The following is a 20,126-nucleotide window of genomic DNA, read 5'->3' on the forward strand; positions in this document are numbered from 1 at the left end:
TTCAAGTTGCCGTGGCCACCTGACTAGTGGCAGAGACCAGAGTACGCTTGCCTTCAATTCTGCAGTCCGAGCTAATGAGCATAAGGCTGAGTCAGAGTGGCATCAGTGTCTTCCTGGTGGCAGTGGTGCTGCCACTTACAGGGTGAGAGCAGGTACCTTTGGGTTGGAGGTGGCAACCTCACTACCCTCCTACTCCACCCTGTCTCTGTTCTGGTGAGCAACACCATTACCACTAGGAGGAGGAGGAGGAGGAAGAAGATGTTCTCCATCCCACACCACTACTGCAGGTAGCTGGCAGTGGTGTCTTATCTGCAAAAAGAAAAGTGTTTCTGCTGAATAGAGCCCCCGTAAGCAGCTTTCTGTTTGTGCTTTTTATTATTTTATTTTTTCATCTAACATGCATGTGCTTCCTGTTCTCATGTTTGTTATGTTTTGCTGTCTTGCATTGCTTTATTTAGATGCCATCTAACAACAGTATCAGAAAACAAATAGAAACTCTCCAGGTAAGTTAATATGTTGTATTAGCAAAGTAAGAAATAGCTTTGTCTGACTTATTTGGGGGGGTTGATTGTTGCATTGTATGTCCTCTTTGGTTGTATGCAAACTGCAATCACAGTGTGAAGAAGCAACTGCAGAAATAGTAGCTAATCTTTGAAAGGAAAATCAGGAGTAATTTAGTTTCAGTGGATAGAAGAAACAGCTGCACACGTGGTATAGTTTAATGCTAATTACATTCCTGTTGCACTTGTTAAAAATGCTTCATGTATGTGAGTGCACAAAGAAATAAGTTTTCTCCGGGGGGGGGGGGGAGCTATGGCTTTCATACCACATTCTCCCTTTCTCCTCTCCTTGTCAATATGAGAACATGTAGACCGTGCTAGGGGCATTGTAAGAATGAGGTGGTATGTGCATGATTTTTCATATCTGCATCCTCTGTTCCAGATATGGCACCCTGTGGCTCTCCAGATGCTCTTGGATTACACCTGCCGTTATATTTGACCACTGGCCATTCTGGCTAGTACTGATGGGAGTTGAGGTCCATCAACCTTTGGAGATCCACAGGTTCCCAATCTCTGCTCTATTCATCCCTGTGCTTTGGATTGAACTGAGCATTTTATGATGCTGAGCTCCCCGATTCAGTGTGTAGCTTGTAAGTATAACGGAAAACCACCACCATTCATTATACGTAGTTGACTTGGAGCAATTGCAGGGGAGTGAAGCAAAGCATGTTTACATTAATCAAGAAAGAAGACTATGTAACTTTATTTGTGGATCTGCTCTGAGCTTATTGAAATGTTTGAAAGACACCAGTGGGAGAATGGTACTGAGGAATGAACCAATATTGGCTTCCTTTTAATCGCTGGATTTGATCTTTGGCGTAGGTATAGATGTGATCATGTCTCCTTCGATGAAGGTGCCATGGTCTGATCACTATGCTCTGAAAGCCAGGATTGACTTTCCACCCCCACCCTGCTTAGGTGGCGAGCCGATTTGGGCTCGCCCGCAGAGGCTGATGGACCCTGATAGATTCCGCCAAGCCTTGCGGGACCTTGCTCCCCCTGGCGACTCATTGACTGAGCTTGTTGAGGGCTGGAATACCCAGCTCCTGGCAGCCATTGATGAGATCGCACCTAAGCGCCCTCTGCGACCCCGCAGAAACCGGGCTCCCTGGTTTACCGAGGAGCTCCGGAAAATGAAGCGGGACCTCAGACGGCTAGAGCGAGTATGGCGGGGTGCCCGTGACGGAGCCTCAAGAACATCTTATAGGGCTTTTATGAAAACCTACGAGATGGCAGTGAAGGCTGCTAAGAAGTCATACTTTTCGGCCTCCATTGCATCCGCTAGCTCTCGCCCAGCACAATTATTTAGTATAATCAGGTCTTTAACGTCCCTTGAGGGACAGCCAAATTTAAATAACAATTTGACACACAGCTGTGAGGCATTTGCGAGCTTTTTTGCGGAGAAAGTCTTGTTGCTCCGCCATGACCTCCCGGCCAATTTGAATACAATAAAGGAACTGGAGGCCCCTCGACTGTCCTCGGGTCCAGTATTGGACCACTTCGACCGGATATCCCCAGCTGATGTGGACAGACTCCTCCGAGCTGGAAAGCCCACCACCTGTCCTCTCGACCCGTGCCCGTCTTGGCTGATTAGAGCGTGTCCAGACGAGGTGCGGGCCCTCCTGGGGGATATCATCAATTTGTCCCTAGGCACGGGGACATTCCCAGGGGAACTGAAGGAGGCAGTGGTGCGCCCGCTCTTAAAGAAAACATCATTAGATCCTTTAGATCTATCCAATTACCGCCCGGTTTCGAATCTTCCGTTCCTGGGTAAGGTGATTGAGAGAGCGGTTGCTGAACAGCTTGGTGGGTTTCTGGATGAAACATCGGCTCTGGATCCATTCCAGTCCGGCTTCCGCGCTGGTCATGGGACCGAGACGGCTCTGGTTGCCCTAACAGATGATCTTCGTAGACAGCTGGATCGAGGCGGGTCGGGGCTGCTGATTCTTCTAGATCTGTCAGCAGCTTTCGACATGGTCGATCATGAACTTCTGGACCACCGCCTTGCCGACGTGGGGATCCAGGGCACAGTCCTTCAATGGCTGCGCTCGTTTCTCTCTGGTCGGGGACAGAGGGTGGCGCTTGGAGGGGAATTGTCATCGCGCCACTCCTTGGTGTGTGGAGTACCTCAGGGTGCGATACTCTCCCCGATGCTTTTCAACATCTTTATGCGCCCCCTCGCCCAGCTTGTTCGGAGTTTTGGGCTGGGTTGCCATCAGTATGCCGATGACACCCAACTCTATCTGTTGATGGATGGCCATCCTGACTCGGCCCCAGACACATTGACCAGATGTTTGGAAGCTGTGGCTGGATGGTTACGTGGGAGCCGGTTGAAGCTAAATCCTTCGAAGACAGAGGTCCTGTGGCTGGGACGGGGCGATATGGGATTGGGGGGACAACTCCCATCTCTTGCGGGGGCGCAATTAGTGCCAGCACCGTCCGTTAAGAGTTTGGGTGTAATCTTCGACACCTCCCTTTCCATGGAGGCGCAGATTGCAGCTATAACAAAGGCGGCATTTTTCCATCTCCGCCAAGCTAAGCAGTTGGCTCCTTACCTCTCTCGCCCAGACCTAGCCACTGTGATCCATGCGACGGTCACCTCCAGACTGGATTATTGTAACTCGCTCTACGTGGGGCTGCCCTTGAGACTGACCCAGAAACTCCAGCGGGTGCAGAATGCTGCAGCGAGACTCCTTACGGGGTCTTCGCTGCGAGACCACATTCATCCGGTGCTATACCAGCTGCACTGGCTCCCGGTGGAGTACAGGATCAGGTTTAAGGTGCTGGTTTTAACCTTTAAAGCCCTATACGGCCTAGGACCCTCGTACCTACGGGACCGCCTCTCCTGGTATGCCCCACAGAGAAACTTACGGTCTTCGAATAAAAACATCTTGAAGGTCCCAGGCCACAGAGAAGTTAGGCTGGCCTCAACTAGAGCCAGGGCTTTTTCGGCTGTGGCTCCGATCTGGTGGAACACTCTGTCACAAGAGACCAGGGCCCTGCGGGACTTGACATCTTTCCGCAGGGCCTGCAAGACAGAGCTGTTCCACCAGGCCTTTGGCCAGGGCACAGCCTGACTCCCTCCCTCGGCAATCTTCGCGGAGCTCTGGCCCAATAGTTGCCAGTGGCTTGAATTAATTAATTTTATAACGAATGATTTTAGACTGTTGTTTATGCTGTACTTTTGTACTGTTTTATTGTTGTTAGCCGCCCTGAGCCCGGCTTCGGCTGGGGAGGGCGGGATATAAATAAAATTTATTATTATTATTATTATTATTATTTCTTGGAATGCTGTTGTTTGCAGTGACTGAGTTTAGTTTCTAAAGGAAGAGTGGTTGCCCTTTGTCAAGGGCCACATTCTCTCAGGGATAATCTATCTGCTGCATGCCAGCAGTAGGTGGGGCCAGAGTCACCTGATGCCCCCATATCATCACTGCCTTCTCTCTCTCTCTCTCTCTCTCTCTCTCTCTCACACACACACACACACACACACGCACACACTTCATTCATTCTTCATTCATTTTCTTTCTGCCACACATCAATTTATCCATTCACATACACAAGCACACACCCCATTCATCCATCATCTGTTCTCTCTCTTACATACACCCCTTCCATTCTGATTCTCTTCCATTCTACATGTACGTGCACATAAAAAACAAGACACAAATGTCTCACAGTAATCCATTCATTCTCTCTCACACGCCCTTCACCCATTCTCACAGGCATGAACACACACTCCATTCATCAATAATGTATTTGTTATCTCATTTCAAGTTTTAATGTTAAAGAGTGAACTAATGTGGAAACTAAGTAGGTACAACTTAGGACTAGATATTGTACAATTCTTCCCTGTAGTACATAGTGGAGCAGAACCTGCTGGGATTAAGTGAATCATGGAGTCAGTTGCTTTACACGTGCCTTGTTGGCTGGTGTCTCCCAAAGAGAAATAATGCTAAGTAGGCAGATTTCTTAATCTGCTCAGGAGTTAAATACATTGCTAGAGAGCAGCAGGAGCTTGGAGCTTACTTGTTGTTGCCCACATCAGGTGCTGAGGCTTCTAATAGCTCCCACTCTCCACCTGAAGCCTTGCAGACAACATTAGAAAGCTAGCAGCTTGCTAAGCTATTGAGCATTCAGATCTCCTCCTTTGCCCCCTAAACTGATAAGGTCTTTTCTGCTCTGCAGTGAATGATTGCCCATGAATTTTTATGAAGTAAGAAAAATTAATACTCTTCTTCTTGAACATGTTAAGTGATGTACCTGATGGATTGCTATTCTGAATGATTCTTTTAGAAGAGGGATAGTAGCTTATGTTTTTGAGAGAAGCCTAACCAGAATGAAAACGTGTTAGCACTGGCTTCATTTTGTTCCAGGAGCTTGTCCCTCCTAAGGAAAAACATGAAAAAGGGAGAACTGTCAACTATTCTGTGTTGGCAGAACACTGGGGGACCTTAGCTGTTTTCATTTAATTTTGCAAACAAAGACCTATTTCTTCACACCCCCAAATATTTGCTAAAATATTTACCTACATTTTCACTATTTACTCTTTGGTGATAAATGCCTTATTTTGGTGAGTGTCTTTGTCAGACTGAAGTGAGCTGAAAATGGAGAAAAGTAACCTCTAATTAATTTACCCCACAATCCACCCCCCAGTGCATTAGTATGTATGTAACTATAATTGTCCAATGCATAATATATAAACTATAATTGTCCAATTGTCCCCAATGCATTAGTATGTATGTAACCATAACTGTAACTATAATTGTCCAAACTAAGGTAGCTATACTTAAAATTTCAGTGCAGCTGAAGTTGGAGTTAGCTCCTCTGATTGATTTCAGTGATACCTAAGTTCAGCTAACATAGTTTGAGTCCATCTAATGGTTCCTAACTGTGGTATGTGCAGGTGGGTGATCAGAGCAAGCAAACAATGACAAGAAATGGTGAACAAGGAATGTGTGATTTAAACACACTAGGGTTTGCACAACAAAGTCAGCATTGAGAACTAGTGAGGTTGTCTCAGTGTGAATGTGATACGTATGTAGAATAATTCTAACCAAAGGACTTCCACCAAAAAGATGGTTGCTAAATTACAACTGCTATGTGAAACCTGGTCCCCTATAGCTCTCCATATCAGGCTTCCTAGCCAAAAGCCTCCCACCTTCTGAAATGTCGTTTGTGTGTCAGAACTCTACAGTATCATTTCCAATAAGAAGTAGCTTATTGGTGAGCAAGTGAAAGGGAGCCCTGTGGAGTTAAGAGTACAGGGAGCAAGGGAGGTAAGAATTGTAAGACACTCCTTCACTGGCTCAGAACAACTAATAAGCTGTTCCTGTGATTGTTTCCTTAGATGTAAGTCCCATGCAGTTTTGGGACTTAATCTCAAATGCGCTTGCACCCTAAGGCTACAATTCTATGCACACATACTTGGGAGTAATTTTCATAGAATCTATTAACCAGGACAGGACTGAAAGCAGTTGTGTTGTGGAAGGAACAGCCAGCTTCTATTATTGGCAAAAGAGAGGGGAAGAGGAATGCTCCTGCTTCCAATACACGTGGCACTTCCATTCCGGCTACAACATAGCCCCATGCACCTGAAAGTAGAAGAGACCAAGACAGTCTTACTGGAGGGAAATGGGGAGTGGGTGCTTCAGCCAGCTCAGAATACCACTCCTGCCTTCCTAGAACTTGGTCTCAGATTCTACTAGTACAGTTTTCGTGGGATGGGGTGGAGAAAGTGATCTGGACCACTGCACTTGCTCTTGCTCACTGAGTGTTGTAGAAGGGCAGGCCTGTGATTATCCTTCTGCTTTGCATCAGTGCTTATGTCACATCGTCATTTCCTAGAAGCCCTGTGTGGCAGCCGGTGCATCATACATATGCTGTTTGTGGTAAGGGCTCTTGGTCACAAATGCGTTACTGCATAGATTTCCAATAATGAAATGTAAGCTATTTAAATTAGCGTTTTAATAGTGTTTTTAAAATATCCATTCGACATGAAGTCCTATACATAACATAATATTTCTCTTTTTTAAATTATTTTTTTAACAGAATAAAGATCCCAAAATGTCTCGAGTTGCACTGGAATCGCTGTATAGATTATTATGGGTTTATGTTATTAGAATAAAATGTGAAAGCAACACTGTGACACAAAGGTAAGCGGTTTGGTTCAGTATATTTGAAACCTTTGTAACTTTTTCCTTCAAATTGAAAAGTACCGTGACTATTTTATGATAATGCTCTTGCTGGGTTTTCTCAATGCGGCTCTCTCAATTGTTTCCTCTGCAGCCGCCTCATGAGCATTGTATCGGCACTTTTCCCAAAAGGCTCTCGCAGTGTGGTCCCTCGAGACACACCTCTGAACATATTTGTAAAAATTATTCAATTCATTGCTCAGGTGAGCCCTTCTGCAGTTTGTTTCAATGCACAGTAACACTCCTATTTTCAAATTTGCCACCTTTCCATATTGCCTACCAAAGAACCTGCTGCAGTTTCAGAGAACTTACAAACATGTTATAGGATGCACATTTGCTTTATGTTGGTCTGTTATGCATTAGTGAGCTGAAAAGGAAGCCTAGAACACACTCAGTGCTCCCCTTTGATTTCATGTAGCAGGGATAGTCAATGGTGATAGGCCAGCTGTCTTTGAGTGAAGCCTGTCTGCCGCCGCTGATACCTTCATTGAGGAACCCATAATAAGCCTCTGAGAAACCCCATGGTTCCAGAGTAAAATTTGAAAACCACTGCTCTAGCTGTTGCTTTTTGACAAGAACAAGAGCAAAATCCTTCCTTTGCATAACTCTTATTTGCCAAAAGAGTTGGCAGGCTTGCAAGATATACGCGCGCGCGCGCACACACACACACACACACCCCACTGTTTTGAATACATCACTGGAAACTCTTTTTTCCTATAGTAGAGCATTTAAAAACAATCTACATTTGAAAAACTTACTGCTTTCAAATAATTTGCATTAAAATAAAAACAATACTGGTACACTGCATTATAGAGAATTCGCTTAAGAATAGTAACTAGTTTTGAGCCAGTTATCCTAAAACACAAAGCTCTAATATTCACTTTATTGGCTTTGATTATGTGCTACAGTTTACGAAAAGTCTTACAAAGACATGATTTTCTTCTTAGGAACGCTTGGATTTCGCAATGAAAGAAATCATTTTTGATCTTCTCAGTGTTGGGAAATCACCTAAAACCTTCACTATTAATCCAGAGGTAAAACAAAATTGGAGCTAAAAATAATTGTGTTTTTAAGTTTGGTTGTAAGGCAGTCAGTTTCATATGCAGTTCTGAAGCAGGTTCACAGCAGTGCATTTCCTTAGAAATTTTAGAACTTTGCCAATGTTTTCAGACAATTCAGATCTAGAATCTGTCTACAGTCTTTATATTCTTGAGCATATATGCTCCTAATCCATGTAGGCAGGACTAGTTTGACTGCATATTTGTCTGCCAGGTGCTGGGTTGGTACAAGCATGCAATGTGTCCTTTTGGGATTGACTTGCACAGGAACCTGATTTGAGGCTAACCAATGGGTTAGCCGGGACGCGGGTGGCGCTGTGGGTAAAACCACAGTGCCTAGGGCTTGCCGATCGTATGGTCGGTGGTTCGAATCCCCGCGGCGGGGTGAGCTCCCGTCTTTCGGTCCCAGCTCCTGCCCACCTAGCAGTTCGAAAGCACCCCTAAGTGCAAGTAGATAAATAGGTACCGCTTTATAGCAGGAAGGTAAACGGCGTTTCCGTGTGCTGTGCTGGTGCCGGCTCGCCAGAGCAGCTTCGTCACACTGGCCATGTGACCCGGAAGTGTCTCCGGACAGCGCTGGCCCCCGGCCTCTTAAGTGAGATGGGCGCACAACCCTAGAGTCGGACACGACTGGCCCGTACGGGCAGGGGTACCTTTACCTTTACCTTTAATGGGTTAGCCAACCTGGTGTCCTTGAGATGTTATTGGATTACAACCTTCATTATCCCCAACCATTGGCCATGCTGGCTGAGGCTCATGGGAGTTGTAGTCTTATGGAGGACATCACATAGGCCACTCCTGGTTTACTCAATAGAACCCTTGAGTTTTGATATCTTCTTTAGAATACATTATTTTGCAAAGGTTAGCAAACTTTTAATGGTTATTTAGTAAGATGTTTTGTGGAGATGTTGATTTTGAATGTTTGGCCTGTTGAGCACTTCCTCTGCAGAAGGAGAGAAGAATATTCATATTGTAAAATGTAACTTAACATGAGTTGCAATAGCATGCCTAGGTTGCTAATAAATGTTCCCTTCTGCAGAGAATGAATATAGGGCTCAGAGTCTTCCTTGTGATAGCAGACAGTTTACAACAGAAGGACGGCGAACCACCTATGCCAACTACAGGTGTTGTACTTCCCTCAGGAAACACCCTCCGGGTCAAGAAAATTTTTCTCAATAAAACTCTGACAGATGAAGAAGCAAAAGTTATAGGTTAGTTGGTGATGGTATTGAAGGGGAAGAATGGAATGTATAAGAATCATAATGGTACAAAAAAGCGCAGTGTTTTATTTCTTAACAAATCTAATAGTGCATTTTAAAATTAAATCAGCCTGTGGATCATATTTTTTATTACTGCAAGGGCCAGTAGTAGTGCATATCTCGCACGATACAATACGATAATATTTATTGTCATTGTCCCATACAGAACAATGAAATTGAAAAAATCTACATCAGACATTCAAAAACCAACAAGCCTGCTATCCCAGCCTGGTTAACCCCCTAAAAACTCTGATACCCCATAATTAAATACAATATACCCCCATATTCAATCCATAAAGCGTCATTGAAGAGCAGTGTACAAGTATAATTAATGGATAATAAAAAGTGGAAATATGAACCATGCATTCCTTTCTCTTGCTCAGAGCTTTCCAGTTTAAGAGCTAGAAACTTATCATAGGCATCCATACCCATTCATTCTCTGACTGTCAGTCCTTAATGTAGCCAAAGCCAGAAACCCTAACCAGATTAGGTTCTCAGTCAGGACAAAGAAGTGTGATTACTTGACTGGGAAACCCAGGAACTTGTAAATATAAGGCAAGGGAGAGATGGGGGCAAACCTGATGATCAGGTTTCTGCCAGAAACCCCCTCCCATAATGTGACATAACCCTGATGTATTTGTGATGTGTGCATGATGCTTCACTAAGTGTGTTATGGGTATAAGGGAAAACTTATAAAAGTTGGAGCTATCCTTTGTTCGAGGCTTCTTGCTGCTTCTTCCATGTGGTGGGTGGAAGTCCTGTTGCAAGAGTCTTTGGAATAAAGATCAGGCCTACAGCCTGCTGCTTTGCTCCTATATTCCTGGCTGGTGTCTTTGTCAATCCAAGTGAGCCCAAGGATTTTCCAATAAGTGTGTGTGTGTGTGTGTGTGTGTGTGTGTGTGTGTGTATGCACTGCATTTTTTTGTGCACATGTAGTTCTTAAAAAGTACACTACAACTGCAAGAAAAATCTGAGATCCCTGAGAATAGAGAGTTTTATGGCTTCAAGTTGACCTTCAGGGCACAAAATTGTATCAGGAACACACCCCACCTAGTTGGAGGGACCTGTGTGGCATCCACAAGTTTTTGTTTGACTACCAAGATATCTCTGTTCTAAAAGATTAGCCTGTCCCAAGGCTAATTTATTTCTCGTTGGAATGTCCTTTATCTTTAAAAAACACCTTACTTGAACTAAGCCTCAGTGGAATTCACCATCAAACGGTGGCTTCAGGATCAATACAAAAATGAGTATCTAGTATGACTCAAAAAAGGTGAAAGTTAAACTAAAGTACACGGTTGAGGATCAAGCGCTGTTGAACTGTGTTCCCTCTTCAGGAATGTCAATATACTATCCTCAAGTAAGAAAAGCACTGGACAGTATCCTTAGACATCTAGACAAAGAAGTTGGAAGGCCAATGTGCATGACTAGTATTCAGATGTCTAACAAGGAACCGGAAGACATGATCACGTACGTAACAAATTAATCATGCTTATATCTGATTCATTGCAGTACTCCTTATATCTGAAAGAGAGTTGATGCATGATCCTGCATTGTTAAGCATTGTTCGGCTCCACTGTAGTCAACAGGGCTTAGCAGTTCTAGAACTGCACCTATAGAAATCAAGTTACAATAAAATGTGTATCAGTTTATCATCAAAAATGTTTAAAATCCACAATTGAATTCCTAATGCATGTATCTAATGTGCTAATGAGCTCTATGTCAACTCTCCTTTGATGGTTTTAAACCTGCTTTATTTTCACAGCGGTGAGAGAAAACCGAAAATTGATTTATTTAGAACTTGTATTGCTGCTATCCCAAGGCTAATTCCAGATGGCATGAGCAGAACTGACCTTATTGAACTGCTTGCAAGGTAGAGACTGAACCTTTAATGAGAAAACCCATTTACAGTATTAAAGATGAATTTCAGAAACTGTGGTTAAAATTATCAATATATTATTTGAATGATTAATATTTTTGCAATAGGGCAGAATAGATTGATTATTTAACCTTTTGGGTGGTCTTCAAAGCTAGTCCTACGCAGAGAAGGCCCATTGAAGTGAATGGACCTGACTGTTATTGAAATTTACTCAATATTGATCCAGAGTAGATTCTAATGTATAGTTAGCAGGATAAAAACTTAAACACGTTGCAGGATTCCCAAAAAATAGACCAGAGGCAATTGTATTTCATCTAGTAGAGCTTTACTGCTACTGAAGGCAAATGAGCATGACAGTCACAAATCCAATACATTCAGGATTGGCACTGTCCATAAGAAATCCAGTTACAGCAGACTTAACTTAAACTTACAATAACTTTTAAGAAGTCCAAACCTTAACACTAAGCATACTATGTGCAGAACACCACACCAGAAGGAAAAGAGATAGAAAGTGAAACCTAGGCTCCTTCTGGCCTTACTGTACTTTTATAGTCAGCATGACCTTGACAGAAGAGATAAGAGAACCAGTTTAAGCCAGCTGTATTCAACTTCTCTGAAACCCAAACATCATGAACCTTCTGCTTGTTTCTTTCACACAGAGAAGCTTCCAGAAGCTTCCCGACCCCTCTTGAATTAATTAGAATAGAAAAGATCTCTACACATCAGATCAATACTTTCTGCACTAAGAAATGCAAACTAACTTGGGTTCATTGATTTTAGTGGGTTTAGTCTGAGTAGGACTTCGTTGAATACAATCCTTTCCACTCAAGGTCTGCAAGGTGGCTTACAGTCTTAATATAAGATTGTCACCGCTTCCCCTGCCTCCTGTCACGGTATGCAATAGTGACTTAGAGGGAGGCCAGGCAGAGCCCCACCACGCTCCCTACTACTGTTGCCGTCCATCTTTCCCATCCTGAACCATGTTTCCATAATGTGTTAACTCTTCCCTTTAGTTCTAAACAGCAACTTTGGTTCCCCACAGGTTGACAATTCACATGGATGAGGAACTGCGTGCCCTGGCTTTCAATACGTTGCAAGCATTAATGCTGGATTTTCCAGATTGGAGGGAAGATGTTCTGTCAGGATTTGTATATTTTATTGTTCGTGAGGTCACTGATGTTCATCCAACACTTCTGGACAATGCAGTCAAGATGCTAGTGCAGCTAATCAATCAGTGGAAACAAGCAGTCCAAGTGCAAAATAAGAACCAAGAAGCTCAGGTACAACTGTGCTCCACGAAGCTATTGTCAGCATGTATGCCTTAATAAATGCCTCAGTTATTTGGGACTAAGTTGCATTATATTTCACCATTTATCAAAACACCAGTGTTACATGGACTTGTAAAAGGGTAAAAGAGTATTGGGGAATGATTCATAATGAATGTTTAAAAGTACTTTCCCAGAGTCCTTTCTGTTTGGGGTAATTCAGACTGAAATTCCCAGGTGTGAAAAAAGGTTATTTATGTATGCCACTACTGCGGCCCATGTTTCGTTAGCCTAAAAATGGAAAACGAACGAGGTCCCAACCAAAAAAGAATGGCAGCTTAAGTTGACAGAATATGTGCACAATAAGAGAACAAGAACTTTTAAAGTTTAAAGAAGATTGAAAAGTTTTTATTCAATATATGGGAAATAATTGTGTACAGCTGAAAACGCTGGCAGCATTAAGATAAATTCAACAGTGTAAATAAGTTTTGATGGATGCAATAATGGAATACTGAATGGTATAGTTTTTTGTAAAATATGCAGGGATTTATGATATGTAAAATGAACCATGGAAAGAGAAGGATGGAAGTGATAGATTTCTTAAGGATGTAAATAAGTACTTTAAATTGTAAAACAGAAAATTCAATAAAAAATTATATCGGGGGGAAAACCCCCACCAGTGTCACAAAGTTATATTTTTTTCAGATAGAAAAATTACTAGAGACTAGTCAGAATGGAAATACTGGTAAAAATAAGAAAAAGAATGGCACAGGTTGTAGACACAGGAATAGCGAAGTAGAAGAAGAAACATGTTACGAAATTTAGGATGAATTTGAGTTGTTTAGGAAACAATTTAATATCTTGCTTATAGAAAGGCTTAAAAGCAGTCTTCCACAATATGGTGCATGCCAAATGTTACTTAACTTTACCATGCTGGCTGATGGGAGTTGTAGATCTGGAGGGCACCATGTTAGAAAAGTTTGCTGTAAGGGGTACAGAGATTGCATTCCCCATCCTTTTCCTTTATTCCTTAACTGCTTTGGTACTGCTTGTTTCTTTGATCTTGCTGCTTCTGAGTAGGAGGATCATAGCAATAGTGTAATTAGAGGCAATATTTTGCCTGGCTTTCTGTAGTCCTAGTATACACAGAAAATAAAAATGGAAAGAGTGAGCATATGCGCTAATAATAATTAATACAGATAAATAAGTCCCGTTGAGTTCAGTAACACCTGTTTTTCCTTTTAGCGTGGTGTAGCCAATGGAACAGCTCCTACCCTTCCCTTGGAAAAGAGTCCTTATTCAAGTGTATTCCACGTGGTAGAAGGATTTGCATTGGTCATTCTCTGTAGCCCAAGATCTGCCACTAGACGATTAGCTGTCAGTTGTCTTAAAGAGATAAGGGCCTTGTTCACAGTCCTAGACATTTCTAAGGTAAGCTAATTGCCATATGTACTGAAATGTCTTATCTGAATATTTATTGACTTTGTCATGCAACATGTATTTGTAATTTTTAGGGTGATGAAGAGTTGGCAATAGATGTAATGGACAGACTGAGTTCATCTATTCTTGAAAGTTTCATACATCTCACTGGTGCTGATCAGGTATGGTGGGGGTTTTTTCCCCAAAAAAGAAACTGTTACTCATGGCTAGTGTTGTTGATGTGGGGAGAATCCATGCTGGAGAGGGAGCAGGGAAGGGAAATCCTGTAGCGCACTTGCTAACTTATGGTTAAGAGAGAGGCAGCATTATGTTCTTTCTTAGCCACAAAGGCACACTTTAAAACAAATTCATGTGTACTAAACTGATTTATTTTTGTTTATATACACAGACTACGTTACTGTACTGTCCCAGTTCAATAGATTTACAAACATTAGCTGACTGGAGCTCCTCTCCTATCAGCCATCAGTTTGATGTTGTCAGTCCATCACATATATGGATATTTGCACATGTAACTCAGGGTCAAGACCCTTGGATTATTAGCCTCTCCAGTTTTATGAAACAGGAATATCTTCCAAAGCACTGCCCTACAGCCGTGAGCTATGCCTGGATGTTTGCTTATACCAGACTCCAACTGTTGTCTCCACAGGTTGACATAAAGTAAGTGCCTTTCTTAATATAACTTTTTCTTTCTCTTCTTCTTACAACAGCTATACCACCCTTCATCCAAAGATCATAGGGTGGTTCACAATATAAAAATACAAAAATACATGCCATAATAACAAACAAAAACAATACCCCCAGTTTCATTCATGAACATGGAAGTCTTGCATTGACATTAGCTTGCTAACATAGGGTTGCCTTACGTCTGGGATCTCCCGGACCTGTTTTGGTGGGATATGGCAACCTTAGCTAATATTAATTTCTTTTGATAAAGCAATATAAAAACAGAGGACATTCTTGAAAGTATGTGGAAAGTTAGAACAAAATATACATGCACTTTTTAAAAGGTTGATTCATTATTGGAGTTTATACAGAATTGGGAAAAACTATGGTAGAGGATTTCCCCACTGCAGTCCGGAGAACAGTGTGTAAAGATTTTCTTCGAAGGCTTATCTTATGCCAGACTTCGTAATATGTATGCAGGCAAACTCTGCACATTCCTAGTTTTGTGGTATCTTTGTTGAATAATGAGATCATATTAACCAGAGACATTCAGTACATTACAAGAGCTCTTTAAAAAATAATAACAACAATCCATTTTCTTTCCTTTTCTCTTCTTTTTTTAAACAGCAGCCCTATCAATGCCAAGAAAGTAAATACTGCTATAAGCAGTGACTCCTATATTGGGCTCTGGAGAAATTACCTGATTCTTTGCTGCAGTGCAGCAACTTCTGCATCCTCTTCTGCATCTGCAGGTTCTGTTAGATGCTCCCCTCCTGAGACGCTGGCGTCTACTCCAGATAGTGGCTACAGCATTGATTCAAAAGTATGTTCACTCAGTGCTTCTAAGCAACTTGAAAATTTTTGAAGTATCAGAAATGCATAGGCAATGTAATCTGTGATTCCCTTATTTTCATATGATAACAAAAGAAATGGCAAAGTGCAAGGTTGGTTTATTGATCCCGCTCTGAAGCCATCCTCAATCATAAATGGCACTCTTTCCCCCCAAGATTTTGTTGTATTTTGTGTTGATTTTAATTGTAAGCTGCCCTGTATAGAACATAAGCAGCAGAAGGGCAGGATATAAATTTTCCTATAAGTAAATAAAATAGTAAATATAAAAGCTAGAAGAGTTGATGAAAATAATAAGCAGCAGTCTTTTGGAGTCAAAGGATGTCTGCATTAGATATAAAGTCATTGTTGACTCATTAATGTAGAAAATTGTGAAGGCTAATGGTCTAGTTGGGTTGAAAAATGATTAGAGAAATTTGAGGCCTGTCAAAAGCTGTTAGCAAAAATATTTGAAGCTGACGACTTCTTCTGGACCTCTTTGTAGTCTGCTTGTTGGAAGGTTTAATAACACACCGTTGTGAGAAGCATGGAAATAGCATACATTGGAAATACTAGAGATATGATAAAACCATAATTACTTGTGAAAGTATTCCAAAGATGATACCCAACACTGAAGAAAAAGTAGGTTAACAGCAGCTGGCAAGCCCTGTATTAGCAGTATCCATTTAGATGGGAATTGTGAGGTTCTCTTAACCTCTTTCCATCATTGATTGCCTTGTCTTGAACATCAGCTCTTGTTTATTATAATGATATAAACATCATTACAAATTGAATTATGATAAGTAGGTACTGATATCCTCTTTCTGTTTCTAGATAATTGGCGCTCCATCCCCTTCATCCTTGTTTAAGCACATTGTTCCAATGATGCGCTCTGAAAGCATGGAAATTACAGAGTCCCTTGTGCTGGGCCTTGGCAGGACCAGCCCAGGTGCTTTTAGGTAACCATTTTACATTCTTTTCATTTTGGTGTATATTTAGTAGGCCGTTTATAAAGCTCCTAATACTACCTAAAGTAGCACCACACAATATATCACATCACCACACTGTTTTCATTGGTTGTTTCCCAAGGATCTAAAGGCCGAGAAAGGGGAAGGAGGAGGCAGGGCAGAAAAGGAGAGAACTCACGTCTGTAGTAAATGACATGGGCAGGTTAAAGCAAGGCCTTGGTCTCTGTGTATCACAGTTTCTCCACTAAGCAGAGGAAAGTGGTAGTTTAAAAGAGCGGCAGGGTTGAAGAAACACTGAGAGGAAAAAAGTGGTTTTAAACAACAGGAGAATTTTTGAGTAAAGCAAAAATAGAGATACACTACAGTGAAAATTGTGGTTTTAAACAATAGCAGAAGCTTGAATAAAGCAGCGTTGGAGAGGCACTGAGGGTTTTTATATTAAAAAACAGTCTTAACAAGGAAAAATACACATCAGAGCATTTCCCAACTCTCGTTGTACTCAAAACTTGTTTAAAACAGCCCCTTTTCTCCTCTCAGTCTCTTTCCACCTCTACTTTACTCACACATCTACCTATTCCATTTCTTAGCTGCCTCGTGGGAGGGAGATAACAGATGCAGAGTCCTCAAATAGTCAGTAATAACTTCACATGATGTATTTCACTCCGTGTATTATGCATTGTCTTTAACATGAATCCCTCAACTGAGTGTAATCATTCAGAACAGGTATTTTATTAACATGCAAACACTCATATATGTACGTCAACTGAATTGAACCTTCTTTAAATGAAAAAGCTGCCTGACCAGCTTGATATTAAGATGTTTTAAGATGAATAGAAACATACATCATCACTGAATGTATGTGCAAAGCAGGGCTGCAAAATAGACAATATAAATAGCTTCAAGAATAGGCTTGGGAAAGTGAAAAGTGAGTACTAGCATGAGATGGGAAGGAGTTAATATGGAAGTGGGTGGGGTTGGTGAGCAAATCGAGCAGAGTTGCCCCCTGCTTGCATTTAAAAATAGTACTATAAATTGGGAGACACTGCCAGCACTTTGGGATGGCTGAAAGATTGTATTGGTTAGCATGCAATTTGTCTCCTATATATCCTATTGATTCATGACTCTTCTTGTACAAAAAGTAAGACAGTGTAGGATTTCTGAGTTTTACGATGATGATTGCTTGACTGTTTTGGAGAGCCACTATTTGCATGCTTAGATTGACTTCTGTAAGGTTCTCAAAGTCTGTGAAGTAGATAGTAGATGATAATACCATCAGCATAAGAGGATTCCAGTACTATTGGATGTTAGTCTGTATGTGCATGTTTTTAGAAACGTCTCGCCATTGGGAAAAGCAACGGAATCCCTGGATTTAGAAATCTGCTATATTTTGTCAAACATAGTTGAATATCTAAACTACATTCAGTTCCCCCCTTGCTTGTGTTAGTCATGCACTTCTCATATAAGCTGTACATCTCACTACTTGTCAGCACTAGAATTCTAGATCACTGGGCTATTCTCTTCACTGTCTATAGTAGGCAGGCTCTTTCCTAGAACAAAAGACTGGGCGCCTACAATAGGCAACATCTTCCACTTCCTGCATCGATCCAGTCTTTCTTCTGCCTCCTCTGAGAACAGGGTTAGGTTTCTGGGTCTGCTTTGGCTAGCAACGCAGAAAAGTATTTAAAATCTTTAAAAATACTTTAATGAAAATTCACAATAGATATATAGATATAGATAGATATGTTCCTAAGGTTACCATAAGCGATTTTAAATACATGTATCAAAGCATAAACTGATATCTGAATGTGCCTGCTTGTAATATTTGGAGACATAATTACTGATTTTACAGTATTCTCATGATGATTTGTAATTTTCTTCCAGGGAATTAATAGAAGAGTTGCATCCTATAATTAAAGAAGCACTTGAAAGAAGGCCAGAGGTAATCATAAAATCATAGAATAGAATTGGAAGGGACCTCAAGGGTCATTTCGTCCAGCTCCCTGCAATGCAGGAATCTCAGCTAAAGCATCCATGACAGATGGCTATCCAACCTCTGATTAAAAATCTCTAAGGAAGGAGAGTCCACAACCTCCTGGGGAGGACTGTTCCACTATCGAACAGCTCTTAGTGTCAGGAAGTTTTTCCGTATGTTTACTCAGAATCTCCTCTCTTTTAACTTGAAGCCATTGGTTCGAGTCTTACCATCCAGAGCAGGAGAAAACAAGCTTGCCTATGAGATTTTACGTGGAGTTATGCATCCATACACAAAGCGGATGTTTGAATGTGGCTTGAGTTTTCTTCATTTGCACAGCAGGGACAAATTGTATGCTTAGGGAAAACTCAAATTTCCTGTTCACTTGAGTGACAGACATTGCTATTCTTATTTTTACTACCTGTCACAGTTGAGACTGTTGTGATGACTGTGTAGTAATATATAATTTGGGTGCATTTCTGCTGTATGACATTTAAATTATTGTAATCTTGTTCCATAGCTGTGCTTAGGCGCTAGCATAGATCAAACAGACTGATTAAGTTGAGCTTCTAGTCAACTGTGCTGGAGGTTACTACTGTGACAAGTTTCTCTTTTATTATATTACTGCTAGGCTGTACAAGTGACTTTTGAGCTCTGAGAGTTCTGCATCAGGAACTTTGATTGAAAATCTCCCTTTAACACTTTCCAAGAGAGGAGCTGTGCACAGTATCTATTTCCCATGTGCCATTTGTTGGATGAGCTTAAGATAAATACTTCCTTGGACATGTTTGAGTTTTGTTGGATTTGTAATTATTGTGCCACCCTCTTTGTCAATAGTGAATAGGCAGTAAGAGCCCATCCTGGTAAAGTTTCATGCTAAATGTTAAAAAAGTATTATCTGAACATATCTTGGAAACCTAGTAGCAAATATAAGCAGACATATCTAGTCGTTCTGGTAGTATAAAAAACACGTTGCAAAATAGCATATCGCTTTGAAATTCTAATGCCAGGAAATAGCAATATCAAGGAAAGATTGCAATTGTCAACATAGTGCTTCATTTAGTTTGTCTTTGTCCAGCTAGGAAATAAATGCCCCAAATGGCATATTATCTAAAACAGGTGTTTTGAAGCCTTCTGTCATATTCAGTTGTAATTTAACTGTGCTGCTCTATTTATCTTTCCTGACAGAACATGAAACGGCGCAGGCGTCGAGATATTTTACGTGTACAGCTTGTACGGATATTTGAACTGTTGGCAGATGCTGGTGTCATTAGTCACAGGTAAGCACAAAGTTTCTGAACAGGATTCTGCCAAATGCGACTAGGTTTAGCTGCAGTACTAACATGCTGCAAAGTGAAGCCCAAACCTACCTATGGCATCTGGGTACAGGGAAAGGAGGACACCTTCCTCTCTTTGTGTGTGTGAGTGTGAGCTCAGAGCATAGGTATAGGCATGGGATGTGCAAGTGTAAAAGTTGCATATACCTTCAGTGTACGAAGCAATATATATATACATCCCATGTCTATTAGTATCTCATGCAGGTAAGATGAAATCAAGTGAGAGTTGAGCTCCCCCAAGTGGTTGAAGGCAGAAATCACTGTTAAAGTTAAAGAAGCTTTTGTGTTTCATTGCCCTTTAAGATCAGTTTTTATTTCTGCCTTCACCTGGGTGGTTGTATAGTGACTGTGTTATATTAGTCTATCATCTCCTGTGTGTGCCTCAACCCTTCTCATTTTCCCGACATTTTTTCTAGCTCTTTTTTGTTTTGTTTTTGAAGCCTATACATTCCCCCTGATCTGGTCGGCTCACTACTCTGGCCAGATGCTCACCCCATTTTCCCCCAGGCCAAGCTATTCAGAAACAGGGCAGAGTGGGAAGCCCACCTTTGGTGATTACCTTCACCAAAAGGAGATGAGCTTTCTATATGTCTTGTACTAAGGCATGCAGAACAGCGCAACGTACTGTGGTCATAGTTGCTTTGCATAGTACTAAAGAATATGCTTGGCAAAAAATGACATATGAATGGTTTTAGTTGCAGAGGTG

At 41.5% G+C, this 20,126-nt stretch overlaps 1 protein-coding gene across 9 annotated transcripts in view; it reads left to right on the forward strand.

Annotated features, from left to right (window-relative positions):
* FRYL (FRY like transcription coactivator) overlaps window positions 1-20,126 on the forward strand; it is a 145,038-nt gene that overhangs the window by 73,774 nt on the left and 51,138 nt on the right. For 6 of the 9 annotated variants that reach the window (XM_081019735.1, XM_081019736.1, XM_081019728.1 and 3 more), the window contains 15 exons: window positions 459-503; window positions 6,612-6,715; window positions 6,849-6,957; window positions 7,702-7,788; window positions 8,852-9,023; window positions 10,406-10,538; window positions 10,834-10,941; window positions 11,990-12,227; window positions 13,458-13,643; window positions 13,727-13,813; window positions 14,041-14,309; window positions 14,943-15,138; window positions 15,978-16,102; window positions 17,993-18,050; window positions 19,272-19,363. In XM_081019735.1, the coding sequence (XP_080875861.1) occupies window positions 459-503; window positions 6,612-6,715; window positions 6,849-6,957; window positions 7,702-7,788; window positions 8,852-9,023; window positions 10,406-10,538; window positions 10,834-10,941; window positions 11,990-12,227; window positions 13,458-13,643; window positions 13,727-13,813; window positions 14,041-14,309; window positions 14,943-15,138; window positions 15,978-16,102; window positions 17,993-18,050; window positions 19,272-19,363 (2,009 nt within the window). The remainder of the gene's footprint in view (window positions 1-458; window positions 504-6,611; window positions 6,716-6,848; window positions 6,958-7,701; window positions 7,789-8,851; window positions 9,024-10,405; window positions 10,539-10,833; window positions 10,942-11,989; window positions 12,228-13,457; window positions 13,644-13,726; window positions 13,814-14,040; window positions 14,310-14,942; window positions 15,139-15,977; window positions 16,103-17,992; window positions 18,051-19,271; window positions 19,364-20,126) is intronic. The other 3 variants (XM_081019732.1, XM_081019734.1, XM_081019729.1) reach the window with 2 other exon arrangements.

Source organism: Podarcis pityusensis, assembly GCF_964106645.2.
Source record: "Podarcis pityusensis genome assembly, chromosome: 9".
Lineage (NCBI taxonomy): Eukaryota > Metazoa > Chordata > Lepidosauria > Squamata > Lacertidae > Podarcis > Podarcis pityusensis.